At 46.9% G+C, this 13,615-nt stretch overlaps 2 protein-coding genes across 3 annotated transcripts; both read right to left on the bottom strand.

The window, feature by feature from the left end:
- Positions 1 to 6,710: 6,710 nt before the first annotated feature.
- Positions 6,711 to 10,264, bottom strand: LOC113015019 (uncharacterized). Of its 2 annotated transcripts, XM_026156909.1 has the most exons (6): positions 9,567 to 10,264; positions 8,623 to 8,952; positions 8,364 to 8,489; positions 7,965 to 8,015; positions 7,732 to 7,856; positions 6,711 to 7,609 (listed from the first exon to the last, which is right to left on the bottom strand). In XM_026156909.1, exons 1-6 carry the CDS (start codon positions 9,604 to 9,606, stop codon positions 7,424 to 7,426), a joined length of 858 nt encoding a protein of 285 aa, XP_026012694.1. In that variant the 5' UTR covers positions 9,607 to 10,264; the 3' UTR covers positions 6,711 to 7,423. The 2 variants fall into 2 exon arrangements, with proteins under 2 accessions (XP_026012694.1, XP_026012695.1); XM_026156910.1 differs by lacking the exon at positions 8,364 to 8,489.
- A 75-nt stretch (positions 10,265 to 10,339) lies between these two features.
- Positions 10,340 to 13,496, bottom strand: LOC113015018 (zinc finger protein 205-like). Its single transcript, XM_026156908.1, has 2 exons — positions 13,095 to 13,496; positions 10,340 to 12,236 (listed from the first exon to the last, which is right to left on the bottom strand). The coding sequence occupies exons 1-2, from the start codon at positions 13,264 to 13,266 to the stop codon at positions 11,374 to 11,376; spliced, it is 1,035 nt and encodes a 344-aa protein (XP_026012693.1). The 5' UTR covers positions 13,267 to 13,496; the 3' UTR covers positions 10,340 to 11,373.
- Positions 13,497 to 13,615: the final 119 nt, after the last annotated feature.

Here is a 13,615-nt window from a genome sequence, read left to right as displayed (position 1 = left end):
TGCAAAACAAAATATCCTCTGGAATTAAATAGTGATACAGAAATAATGGCTCATCTGCATAAGAAAAATTACCAGTATTGGGTCGGTATGAGGGCTGGACTGGGACAAACAATTGACCCGGGCATTTTGACTAGAGACCGGCCCAGCAGGTATTACAGGAGAAGCCATAAAGCCTTTGAATGAAAACGAACGCTGTTGTGACAGTGATGTACAGTCTTGTTGGTTTATGTATGATTTCTATACATTTTACATCATATGACCACTTTGGTTGTAAGATTCAGATAATAATTTAATAAAAGCGAGATATTGTTAATGCCCTACCTGCCCCCCTGGCAACACTTTGCTAGACCCGCCCCGGCACAGTTACCAGCTGTCAGCTGCTTAGAAAAGGATCCTGGTGTTATTTGTCTCTCAGAAACAGTTCATAACTTCAACTCATCCATGTGACCTAAAAGGTGAACCTGTTTCTCCATCACAGCTCTGATGATTCAGTAAGGACGTCTCCTGGTTTCACCTTCATGTTTCCCTCTCACCACATATCCAAACCGACATCATAACACCATCAGTAACATCATAGCACCACCCAGCTGTATAGAAACTCCATCATGCTAGCTAGTACGCAGTACGAGTTATTGTAACTGACTGTAAAAAGTCAGCACAACGAAAATAAACTAAACTTGGTTTATATCTGACCCAGATGGACTGCAGGTCATAACTTCTTACCTGAAGTTCAGTTCACCTGACACTCGGACCGGCGGCCGCCTCAGGTCTCTGCTCCTGCCTCCCCTTCCCTCATCCACCTGCTGGCCTCTGTGGAAGCTCCACCATAGCCACCACCAAACAACCGAGTTATTTTTACACATCGACCTGCATCTGGCCAATCCACCACCTCTCATTGTTTATACCGTTACAAAAACAACAACAACAGCAACAACATAACCATCGGTCTGTAAAGCTATGGTCGGTACGAGGGAAATTTCTTTTGCAGTTCGTCTGATAAGATGCACTTGCACTTTGGGATCTTTTAAACATCATTAGGCGCGTTGCTGCGCTTTGTCAGTCCCGCCTGTGAGCGCAGAACAAGCACTCACAAAGCAGCAGTTCGGGGATGATGTCTCACAAATTCAAATTTTATTTGTCACGTACACAGTCATACACAGTACGATATGTAGTGAAATGCTTGGGCCCTCTGTCAGAATACAGGAAAGCCCAGACATTTTTATCAGTCCCCCCGGACGCCCGGATAGAACGTGAAAAGTGGACATGTCCGGGGGTAAGAGGACGGTTGGTCACCCTAATATATCCCATATTCAGAACACATAATGTGAAATGTGGTTTGTTGCCCAGGGCAACACCGTGGCATAGTTGTGCAGACAAGGAAAGAGCGTATCCAAAGCTTTACTGAGGAACGGAGAAACAGCCTCTTCCCAATTAAAAAAGACAAAACACTCTCTGCTACGTTCTCGGTCCGTCTTTGGGGTGGAACAAATCTCAGCCATGAAATTTTAAAGCAGCTCTGAAGGAAGAAGCAGTTCAGCCTGATACGGGCAAGGTGCATCGTGTGGGTATGAAGGCCTCTAGAATGCCTTTCTTATCACAGCAGTGCAGTGAGATACAGAGCATCTCTTGCTCAGTGCAAACATGTGGGAGAAGAAACAGTATTTGTGCTGTGGTTTCAGCAGGCATTAACACACACACAGGATCACCGGAGAAAAACATACAGAACAAAATGCAGCAGTATATGGACACAACAACGTTTTACAGTGAGGGACGTTGTTCTGTTCACAGCTTGCCTCTGCACATCTTTACTTCTGACAAACCGCCTCTAAGATCCTCTTTCAACTTCCAGTCATGTGACTGACCTGCTGCCAGTGGACCAGATTAGCTGAGAGCTGTTTCTCTTCAGAACCACTGAGTTCTTTTCCTCAGACACATGCTGCTGCCATCAAATCCAAAGTGAGCGCATATTAAGAAGAAAGAAAAGAAAGAAAGTGTGTACATTATTGTACTTTATTGAGCCCCGTGGGGAAATTGCTCTCTGCATTTAACCCATTCACTCAGTGAAGCAGTGTTAACAGTGTTAAGACTGTTAACATAAACAAAGCAAACATTCAAACATTACATGTTTTCTGTGCTCTGTGAATAAAATGTGTCTTCATGAGAAATCATGGCTTCTGTTTCTGTTTTGGAACAAAATGTAAAACACAGTGTTTCCTTTTTCTGATCTTTGACAGTCAGCAGTCATCTGCTGCTAAAACCATCCATCCATCCATTCGCTTATCCTTTTCAGGGTCGCGGGGGACGCTGGAGCCTATCCCAGCTGTCATAGGGCGAGAGGCGGGGTACACCCTGGACAGGTCGCCAGTCTGTCGCAGGGCCAACACACAGGGACAGACAACCATTCACACTCATATTCACTCGCACATTCACACCTAGTGACAATTTGGATTATCCGATTAACCTATCCCCACAAGCTGCATGTCTTTGGACGGTGGGAGGAAGCCGGAGTACCCGGAGGGAACCCACGCAAACACGGGGAGAACATGCTCCACACAGAAAGACCCCGGCCTGATGGTGGAACTGAGCTCAGGACCTTCTTGCTGTGCAGTAACAGTGCTAACCACCGTGCTGCTAAAACCATCAGACTTTATGTAGTCTGGTAACAGAGTGAAAAATAACTGCTGCTGTGACGCTGTCACTTCCTGTGCCAATGAACCACAGCTATCTGACCACATCTATATGCAGCACACACCACCTCATGGTTACCAGCAACACAGAGATCGAGACCCTTCTCACTCAGTCTTCACTAAACCGTTAAACTGACTGTGTGAATGGAAGGATGGGTGTTTTTGGCTGAGGGCCCTTCATTGTAAGAACCAGCACGATCTACACCACTATGATCTATATTCATATCTCGTTTCTTTTCACCACTGAGGAACAAACTGTGGTCTCTTTCACAGCATGTCTTTTATCCTGTCTTCCTTCTCTCACCCCAACCGGTCGCAGCAGATGGCCCCGCCCCTCCCTGAGCCTGGTTCTGCAGGAGGTTTCTTCCTGTTAAAAGGGAGTTTTTCCTTCCCACTGTTGCCAAAGTGCTGCTCATAGGGGGTCATATGATTGTTGGGTTTTTCTCTGTATCTATGAAGCGCCTTGAGGCGACTTATGTTGTGATTTGGCTCTATATAAATAAAATTGAATTGAATTGAATTGGTTATTGCAGATTGTGTTCTGGGAAACGTGACACTAGTCACAGTAGTGAATTGTCATCCAGAGGCCAGAGCAGACGACACTGAGGGAACCTGAAAACTACTGGCTGAGTCTCTGTCGTTTCCTCTGGTCCCCAATCAGACCAGCAGTGACATGTTTAGCTGCATGTTCTCCTTAAACTGCTGGCTGTCTGAGTGGTGTCCCAGAAACGATGTGGGCTTCATAGATAATTGGCAAACCTTCTGGAGGAAACCTGGTCTTGTTAGGAGAGACGGCATCCATCCCACTTTGGATGGAGCAGCTCTCATTTCTAGAAATATGGACACATTTCAACGCACATATTAAACAAATATGTAAGACTGCTTTCTTCCATTTGTGCAACATCTCTAAAATTAGAAATATCCTGTCTCAGAGTGACGCTGAAAAACTAGTTCATGCATTTATTACTTCCAGGCTGGACGACTGTAACTCATTATTATCAGGATGTCCAAAAAACTCCCTGAAAAGCCTTCAGCTGATCCAAAATGCTGCAGCAAGAGTCCTGACAGGGACTAGAAAGAGAGCAGATTTCTCCTCGTAAGGAGGAGGACTCCCTTACTGTCATTTATATTATAATCTATATAGCACTTTAGCAGCACACCTTTCACTTTATTAAAAGCACTTTATTTAGCATCACACTTTAAGCAAGGATCGGGTCCCCCGACACAAACAGAGTAACATAGTGTACGCTGTTAAGTGCCAGGATTGGCAGGATGTTTCTCTCAGTTGCTGAAATTCCAGATTATCAACACGTACGGAGGAATGTAGTCCTCAGAAAGGACTGAATGCAGCTCGGTTAATCAGGGACCAAAACGTTTGTTTTCTTGAGACAGGACACAAACACTGGAGCTGTGTCAGCTGTTTCAACCAAAGCTCGCTGATGCAGACAGATCTGTTTCTTTTATTATGTACAGACTATCAAATATCATCCTGTGGTTTGCTGAGCATTAGCAAAGTGTGTGCTGTGTGTCGGTGAGGGTGGAGTAGATGTGGTCCTGGTCTGTGGGGGCTGGAGTCATGGTCTCATAGGTGGAGTCACATGTGGATCCTGGAGCTCCGCTCTTCTGCTGGGCTGCAGGTAACTGAAAATATTTAACACATCCAGTTACAGCACATGTATGTATGCAGCTGGTGTTTGCTGCCCTCTAGTGGCACTAATCTGTCATGCAAGGTTAATGTTGTTGTCATAGAGATAGTTCATGAATATAAATACCTTGGTGTCTGGATTGATGACTCCTTCACCTTTAAACCACATATAGAGAGACTAGTAAAGAAACTGAGACTTAAACTTCGTTTTTCTTTTGCAGTGAAAAAACGTCTTGTCACTGCAACCTTTTTATCTGTGTTAGATTATGGTGACATTCTGTATATGAACGCTTCTTCTTCATGTCTTCTAATGTTGGACACGATGTGTCATGCTTCCTTGAGGTTTATTACCAACTGTAGATATCTGACCCATCACTGTGACTTGTACTTAAGAGTAAAATGGCCTTCTTTGGCCATTAGAAGACAGGGGCACTGGTACACTTTTATTTACAAAGCTATGCTAGGATTGCTGCCTCCTTATATTTGTACTTTGGTCACAAGGACAAATAGTGGTTCTTACTCCTTACGTTCAAATGATCAGCTGCTGTTGTCTGTTCCCCTTGTCCACACAGAGCTGGGTAAGAAAGCCTTTGTCCACTCTGCGCCTTTTTCGTGGAACCTGTTACAGAAAGACTGGAAACTGACTGAACTGTTGTCTTTAAATGTTTTTAAAACTAAACTCAAAGGCCTACAGGCTGCCTCAATAATGTGTAATTGTTTTGTGTAATTTTAACTTTGTTTGTTCGTATGTATTTGTTTGGAAATGTGCTGCCTCTTGGCCAGGACTCCCTTGAAAAAGAGGTTTTTGATCTCAACAGGTCATTCCTGGTTAAATAAAGGTTAAATAAAAAAAAAAAAAAACTCTGACAGAAACACTGATGGAGTTACCTCCACCTGTCTTCCATCTGATTTCCTGTTTTTCCTGTTCTCCATCCATCTGTAGAGGAGCAGCAGGAAACCAGCCGACAGCACGACGATCACAACCACACACACAACCAGAGACACAAAGTAATCTGGACACAGAAGAAGACGATGCTGAGTGGGACGTCAAACAGTCATAGGAAAGATTGATTAAAACAAACAGACCTGAGGTGGGTGTGGTCCAGGTGGGCGGAGCTGTGAACAGATCCAGAATCAGTGATGACGCAGAGACACGCTGAAGACATGAGACACAGCAGCTCCAGACAGATGTGTACACGAGGTTCTCTCTGACCTCAGATCAGTTTTAGTCCAGAGGAGATAGTTTCTCCATCATGTGTCCATCATCATGTGGCTTCTTCTCTGAGTGATGAAGCTGTAACCTGCAGGTGTGGGCGGCACGCCGAGCTGCTCGCATACGCTGATGTCTGGAAGTCCTGATGCACTGATTTCATCCCAGAGTCGACCCTGCGCACAGAGATTCCTCCAGGATCTGTGAGGACGTTGAGGATATGATGTTCTGTAGATCACAGTGAGGAACATTATTCTGAGACTGTTCCACAGTCTGTAGATGCAGGTTTTTGCACATTGGTGAACAACTGATGATGTTTTTATACTTGATCATGTGACGGACCTGCTGAAAATAACCCGGTCAGCTGCTGCTCCACCTCTTTTTTTCAGCCTTTTTTTCCCCTCAAGTCAACTTTAAGACGTGTTGCTGAAATCAAATTTAAAATGAGTCAGAAATATTGAGGAAATATTAAATGTCTCAGTTTGTTTTTGAGATGTTTTTGGGAATTATGAATTATTTGCTTTTCATTCTAAGAGTTTTTCTAAATTTAAAGCCATCAGGACACATTCAAAAACACGAGGGCTGAACACCAAAGACCGAAAACGCACTTCAGAACTTTTCTGTTCAGTCTTTATTCGACCAAGATACTCAGACTTAAGATGTAGGCACAGGTTAGTGTCATGCCCAGAGTTCTGGACTCACATACAGGGTAAGAGTGAATAAAGAAAGCTGTTCAACATCGTACACTTACATGTGAAAGCTCAGGAAACTGTAGACACAGAATAGATAAATGTCAGCGTCACCTTGGGCCCAACCAGGGCAGTAACGCTCAGGTGCAGGCCTGAGTAACTGCTCTCAGATCATTTCAAATGATCAGCAGGACCAGCTCAGTAAGACAGTTGTGTGTGATGCTGCAAACGTTGGCACTGATGTGATACCAGGTAAATACACGGCCAATTATAAGCATCGATGCCAATACTGATACTTTAACCCACAAATGTAGCTTCTGTGGGGAAGAACACTGTGTCATGAGATCAGTCATTAATTTGCATACTTTCAGCTTTTATTTTGAAACTGTTTTTTGTAGACCTGAGTATAAATGTCCCTGTCTCTCGTCGGGTCAGCTTCTGTTGATTAGATTTAAATAAAACAAACGTGACAACCAACATGAAAAAGATATTTTTATAGTGACTGCGTGGCGTACATTTTTTATTTCCAAAGAAATGACTGACTTAACACAGTTCAGTGAGCTGCATGCTGGACTTGGAAACAAAGTATTGATCGTAGCACACTAGTACAGATCCAGCATCAGTGCTCATACTGATAGCTGGATTTAGTTGATTAGATGATCACAGGTCAGTAAGTACGATGGCAACAGACCAGCAACACTCACAGGAGCAAGAATCAGATAAAGTGTGAAGCATTGCAACGTTTTACTATTAAACACAGTTAAACAGGAACCATTCAGCTATGTAAAGAATTTACAATACAAAGGTTAATTATGTTTGATACCAAAACACATTATTTAGTGTAATCTTATTTACGGCCTTTTAATGTGAAGCTGGTCAAAGTGGCCTCTTTATTAATCACATTGTAGCAAAAGTTATTAAGTCATTAGATTAGTGACAATCATGTAACATACGTGATGTGAAATCCAGCGTCTGTAGGGACGGCAGCAACAGAGGACAAAGTTCAGGGGTTAGCCTTCATTTACACCCACAGCTCAGAGAGGCGGGGCTTATAAACTGAAGTGATAACAAACATACACAAATAAAAAAAACTTGAAAATGATAAATATTATAACTGATGTTTACAGTTATACAGTTATAAACATCACAGACGTATCTGTGGATGAGTTTGTGATGGAAACATTTCAGGATTTTACTGGGATGTTACTGATTTGCAGGAAATTGTGTCCGTCTGACTGAATCGCACATGTGACATGTTCTGCATGTCGGTGAGGGTGGAGTAGATGTGGTCCTGGTCTGTGGGGGCTGGAGTCATGGTCTCATAGGTGGAGTCACATGTGGATCCTGGAGCTCCGCTCTTCTGCTGGGCTGCAGGTAACTGAAAATATTTAACACATCCAGTTACAGCACATGTATGTATGCAGCTGGTGTTTGCTGCCCTCTAGTGGCACTAATCTGTCATGCAAGGTTAAACACTGACAGAAACACTGATGGAGTTACCTCCACCTGTCTTCCATCTGATTTCCTGTTTTTCCTGTTCTCCATCCATCTGTAGAGGAGCAGCAGGAAGCCAGTCGACAGCACGACGATCACAACCACACACACAACCAGAGACACAAAGTAATCTGGACACAGAAGACGACACTGAGTGGGACGTGTGTGTTTCAGGGTCATAAACAGAACGTTTTATTGCACTGACAGGATATTAATAAAGCTGCCAGACAGGTGAGTACCTGTGATCTGCTCAGGGAGAGCTGGCGTGGGGGTGGTGCCGGTGGGTGGAGCTGTGAACAGAGAAATGCCGTTAGAGACGTGAGACAGAAAACTAGTCCTGTTCCAGCTATGAACAGCAGGGGGCGACAGACGTCTCAGTGACTCACTCACAGGAGTCTCTGAGTGCATCACTTCCCTTTTTCTAAGGAAGTCAGCTCTCAATAAAAGAGGAAATCTGTGTGTCAGTGAAGCTGAAAGTTCCTGAAAAAGCCGTCGTGTTGATGCTGAGAAAACACAAACACTCCTAAAATAACACAAAGACTATTTCAGAGCATCCATATGATGGTGTCACTTCCCCTTTCAGCAGAAAGAAAAGTGGCGCCTGTCCAGTATTCAGGCCTGTTTATACCAATCATTACATGTCATTGTTGCAGCTGGGACCGCCACACCTGGCCCTGACACGGTTTGGCCGTACGTGCTGAGAACTGAGCCTCCACATGTGACGAGTGAAGAGCGAGCGCGTGGATTTCCCCCGTGCCGGCTCCCTGTTAAACCCAAAATCAAACTAAATGAACAACATAAAGAAGCAGAGCTGTGATGATGACTGCATGACGTTTTCAGGCTGATGCATGAAGTTTGGTTTGAATAAAAATGATTTGGGATCCAGTAACGACTCACCTGAGACCGTGAGGCGTGTCTTTGCGGCGTCGCTCTGACCGTGTTTGTATACGATGGTGATGATATATTCCCCGCTGTCCTGCGGCGTCAGCGCGCCCAGGGTCAGGTGGCCGTTGGCTGCATTAATCCACGCTCTGCCCTCGTAGGACGTGTTCAGTCTGAGCGTGGAGGAGCTCACCGAGGCAACGGTTATGATCTCCTTCCCGTCACTGAAGTGCCAGAACAGAGCCGAGCTCTGCAGGTCCTGAATCGGCGTTTTCAGCGTCACGTTGCTTCCGACACCTGCGTGCACGGAGCTTTCTGACAGGATCCTCTGACCCACGCAGCGCCCTGCAGGGACACAGGTCACATGACGCACCATCAGAGCTGTGCTGATTATACCGCCGTGACCTCTGACACTAACAGCTGTGCCACACCTTTACCACAGGAAGCAAAAACAGCAAAGCTTTCAAAGTAAAACCGAGCACCAAAACCCACTTTATGTAAACATGTTCACATTTCCAGCTGTCCTCTCCACAGTGGATCCGTTTCACACGTTTTCACTCCTGATTTCAGTTTGTTTGTTTCCTGTAAATCTGCTCCGAGGTCACATTTACAACCTTCCTCAGAGCTCCTTCCTTCAGCTGAGAGCGGGGTCAGCTCTGAGGAGGGCCGGACTACAAGCCCAGACCAACGGCTTCTCTTTACCTCTGTTTACCTGCTGGATCACCATGGTAACAGCAATGGTCACGCTCCAGCAGATGAACCAGGTTTGGGATAACCTCCGATAAATACCCGTGTTTGTTGGAGGTTATCCCAAACCTGGTTCAGGCTTCAGCGCGACTGCTTCGCGTTAACTTCAGCGGAGCTCTGACCAGGACGGGTCAGAGCTAAAGGGCAGCAGCTTCAGCCTTTATAATAACTAAAATATTAAACATTCAGCGCTGAGATGCTTAAATTCTTACCGATGGACGCGAGCAGACACAGGAGGGCGACCCGAGCCATGGTGGACGCGTCCAACGTTCCCAGCTGAGGACTCGGCTCTGGTTTCCTGATCTTTCTAGCAGCTCCGACTCACAGCCGAAGAGGAAGCTGGTCCGTGTTTTCTGCAAACGCTGGCACATTTCAGGGTTTCTAGAAAATCACCAAGCAAACGAGGAAGCGTCCGAGCCTTCATGGCTGCACGGGCCTGAAGCCCACAGCTGGGGGAAGTTTGGTAATCACAGGAAGGATGATGTCAGCGATCCCACTGCGACCTCTCCGACATCCTTGGTACACCTTCCAGCACGACCACACTGACCCTCAGTTTCACGCGTAGACACACATACAGAGGACGTCTGAAAGTGTTTCTGAACCTGCGAGCGTTCAGGCACAGCGGGCGGAAGATGTTTGGATCCAGGAGGACTCTTCAGACAGAAACCTAGGAGCTTATGAAGCGCTTTGTTCATCAGGAACCCGATGGTCATCCTCGCAAACATGAAACCTCCACCATCATCTGAAGCAGAGTCCAGCTCTAACACATTAACGGCAGCACAAACATGTCTGTGCTGCCGTTACAACATTACTAAATCTATGAAGGGTCCAAATGAGACTCCAGTGTGGGTGAAACATGTTTCCTGCAATCAAGAAACGTGCTGGCTTCGTTTGTCAGATTCAGACCCGTTTGATGATGAAATCACTCATCATCACGTCCTGAAGACTAAAACATTATTTACCACAAAGACACCAACACATTAAATGAGTCTGTCAGCGTTTCAGCTCTTTATTAAATAACAAAAGGTCAGAAAATGAAGAACAGCTGGAAAACAAACCAAGAGGCAGTGCTGCCATCTGGTGGACGTCAGTGAGGACGCGCTCATGCTAAACTACAGCAGTCCAGCTAATACTGTTTCTGATGTGGTGAGTGAGCCGCCCTCAGTGTTACATTTGCATATTCATTTATCTCACAAAGAGGAAGACGTGCAGTTAAAGGACATCCTGTAAACCTCAGTATCAGCCGAGCGATGAGCTAATCCTCCTAACGAGTTCATCGGAAGCTGCACTGTGTGACACACCTGTGAGACGCCGGCCTTCTCCTAAACACAATAATAATGATACATGACCAGGATATGTTTGACCTATCAGGTTTAAGTTATCCTAACATCAGGTGTGTGGGGGCGTGGCCACAGGAAGGTCAAAGTGCTTTATACTGTTTGACAGCAACAGGGAAGCAGCAGGTATAAAACTGTTTCTGAGGATCTGTATTTCATACTGGCTCCTCCCACGTGCTCCTTCTCTTCCAGAGCACTGATTGGTCACTCAGCAAAGGTTACACCTGGTTGAGCCACAGAGCCGAGATCACGCATCAGTCCCAATCATCCTACGCATGCTTTATCAATAACACAAGCTCACCTCACAGGAGCCTGTCACCTGACCGCAGTCAGCTGATCAGCAGCGGGGATGTGCGACGTGGACGACAAACACGTGACTCTAATTACTCAGCAATGCACGACTGCACGTCGGATCCAGGAGGTTACGAAGCTGCCTCCCTCCCACCTGCAGCAGGTGTGACCACGCGTGTGATGTCACACAGAGTGCGGACACGCTGCTGCTGCCGGTGTACGGACAGCATTCCCGACGGCGTCCGCGTCACGAGGTCGTTCTTGCAGTGAAAACAGGAACACGCTGGTTTCTGCTGATGTCTGAATGAAGTTTTGATTCCACCGTCAGGCGAGGGTGAGCGACGGGCTGGCTGAGCTGTGATGCCACGCCGAGCTGTCATCCTCGCGGCGTTCACGTCTTGCTGCTTTCGGCGACGCACTTGTGCTTTTTGACCTGCGAATGCCACGTGAACCTTTTGTCACACACGTTGCACTTAAAGGGCTTCTCCTCCGAGTGGACGGCCATGTGCGTGATGACGTTGGCCTTGTTGGTGAACTTCTTGGCGCAGACGGAGCAGCTGAACGGCTTCTCGCCCGTGTGCACCCTCATGTGGTTGACGAGCGTGTTGCGCAGGCTGAAGCTCGTGTTGCACACGGAGCAGGTGAAGGGCTTCTCCCCGGTGTGCACGCGCAGGTGTGTGGTGAAGTTGGAGCTCTTGGAGATTTTCTTGCCGCAGAACGGGCACGTTTTCTCCCCCGTGTGGCTCTTCATGTGGCTCTGCAGGTGGTTCTTGCCTCCGAAGCGTTTGCCGCACTCAGAGCAGCTGTAAGGTTTCTTGGCTAAGTTACTTCCCGCGTCTCTCACAGCGTCCTCTGACGGCGGTTTCCCGCTCTGCACTGGAGCGTCCTCTGGGGCCCCGGTGTCAGAGGAAGTCCTGACAGGCTGCGGGTGGAGGTTTCTGGCTGCTTCTGGTCCTGCTCGATCCTCTCCACCAGCTCGTGCCTGCAGCTGGAGGCTGCTGAGCTCGCTGCGGGTGTGAAGGAGGTCGGGGGACTGAGTGCTCTCTTCCACCTCCTCCTCAATCTTCACGGTGACGGGAATGATGGTGAGGTCCTCGTGCACTCCGGGCCGCTCTCCCGGCTGATTGGTCCAGAGCCCATCATGTTCATCTTTGACTCGTGGCGGTTCTGGACTCTCCCGGTGCAGACCGGGGCTCTTCTGCTCCTGTGATGCTCCTTTATCCGCCGTAAACTTTGTGGGGCTCAGGGGAGACCCTGGAGGACACAGAGGGAGGAAACGAGCACTGGTTAGCCCAACAGACCAAACGTGGCCAGCAGGGGGCGCTCCTCTGGAGCTATGAGTACGTCTGTCCCATTCACTGCTTTCAGGCTGACTGAATAAAACATGAAGTTCATTTTGGACATTTTGGTTTTGTTACAGAGGACCAGACAGCAGGATTAGTTACCATGGTTACGTCCATCTAAGAGTGCACGGTCATGTGATTAGTGTCGTGTAACACGGTTACTCATAAACAGTTACTGTCTTCTTTTTGGGGGGGTTAACTTTCAGTATATCATTTAAATGAAAAATAATGGGGCTGCGGTGACATCACTGCTGAACAATAGTGGCTCCTTTAGGTGCTGAGGGGGAGGTGTCAGCTGCAGCCCCACAGCTGTCCCTGTGGGGCTGCAGGTGGGGCTGCAGGTACACACACTCACCTGCACCGTTAGTGAAAACATGCTGCTGCTCCATCCACAACACCAGAGAAAAATTATTCTCCATGGTTACTGTTCCTACGGTGACACATCTCACCTGCACCCAACTTACAATTAAACTGCCTAGTTAAAATTTACAACATCTGGAACAGCTGCTTATCCTTTCCAACGACAACAACTAAATAATATTAACTATTATTACTATAAATATTATAACAAAAGTAATATTTTTATTAGTATTGTTGTTATTTTGTTGTTGTTATTATAAAAGAATAACATGAATAACAATAATAAAAATTGTCATTATTCATTCATTATTGTCATTATTAATAACAACAACAACAATGGTGATGATGACGATAACAATAACGACCACATCAATGGTGTTAGCCGTCCGGTCTGTCTCCGGTAACCCACCGTGCGGGCCCCCCCGGCTCTCGGCAGGGTGTCCGTCCGGCTGCCTGCTCCTGTGCAGGCGGATCTCCTGCTCGTACTCCTCCATTGTCCTCTCAAAAAGCGCGAAAATCTCCTCAGCGGCCGCGTTGAGCCGCTGCTTCACCAGCGCTCTCAGCACCTCAGCCTTCGACATTTCCCCGCCGTCAGCCGGACACGCAGATGCCGAGCCGAGCGAGTCTGCGGCTGCGCGGAGAAGGTTCGGAGGACAAAGTCGCAGGGAGCACCGACACCTGCCCGCTAACCTCCCCAGGACCTAACCCTGACCTCACCTGTGTTTCTTTACTGGGACGGAACACACCGAGCCTGTCTAATCCGAACCGGAAACCCGACTGCTACTAATTTGTTCTGCACATGCGCTGAACAAACTACTTCCCCTTTTCGACTTTTCATAATAAAAGCATTCTTTTAGCGCGATTCTCATATGGACACCCCGCACCACCCGACCCTAAAATGGATAAAAGAGAGGATTGATGGATGGACAT

The sequence above is a fragment of the Astatotilapia calliptera genome, chromosome 22, assembly GCF_900246225.1.
Source record: "Astatotilapia calliptera chromosome 22, fAstCal1.2, whole genome shotgun sequence".
Taxonomy (NCBI): domain Eukaryota; kingdom Metazoa; phylum Chordata; class Actinopteri; order Cichliformes; family Cichlidae; genus Astatotilapia; species Astatotilapia calliptera.
The sequence above is the reverse complement of the archived record's forward strand: the minus strand, read 5'-3'. Positions and strand labels throughout refer to the sequence as shown.

Coding starts and splice junctions, on each gene's coding strand:
- LOC113015019 (XM_026156909.1), bottom strand. CDS start 9,606: ATGGCTCGGGTCGCCCTCCTGTGTCTGCTCGCGTCCATCG. Junction 8,953..9,566: donor GTGTCTGCTCGCGTCCATCG/GTAAGAATTTAA, acceptor GTGTCCCTGCAG/GGCGCTGCGTGGGTCAGAGG. Junction 8,490..8,622: donor GACACGCCTCACGGTCTCAG/GTGAGTCGTTAC, acceptor TGGGTTTAACAG/GGAGCCGGCACGGGGGAAAT.
- LOC113015018 (XM_026156908.1), bottom strand. CDS start 13,266: ATGTCGAAGGCTGAGGTGCTGAGAGCGCTGGTGAAGCAGCGGCTCAAC. Junction 12,237..13,094: donor GAGCCGGGGGGGCCCGCACG/GTGGGTTACCGG, acceptor TGTGTCCTCCAG/GGTCTCCCCTGAGCCCCACA.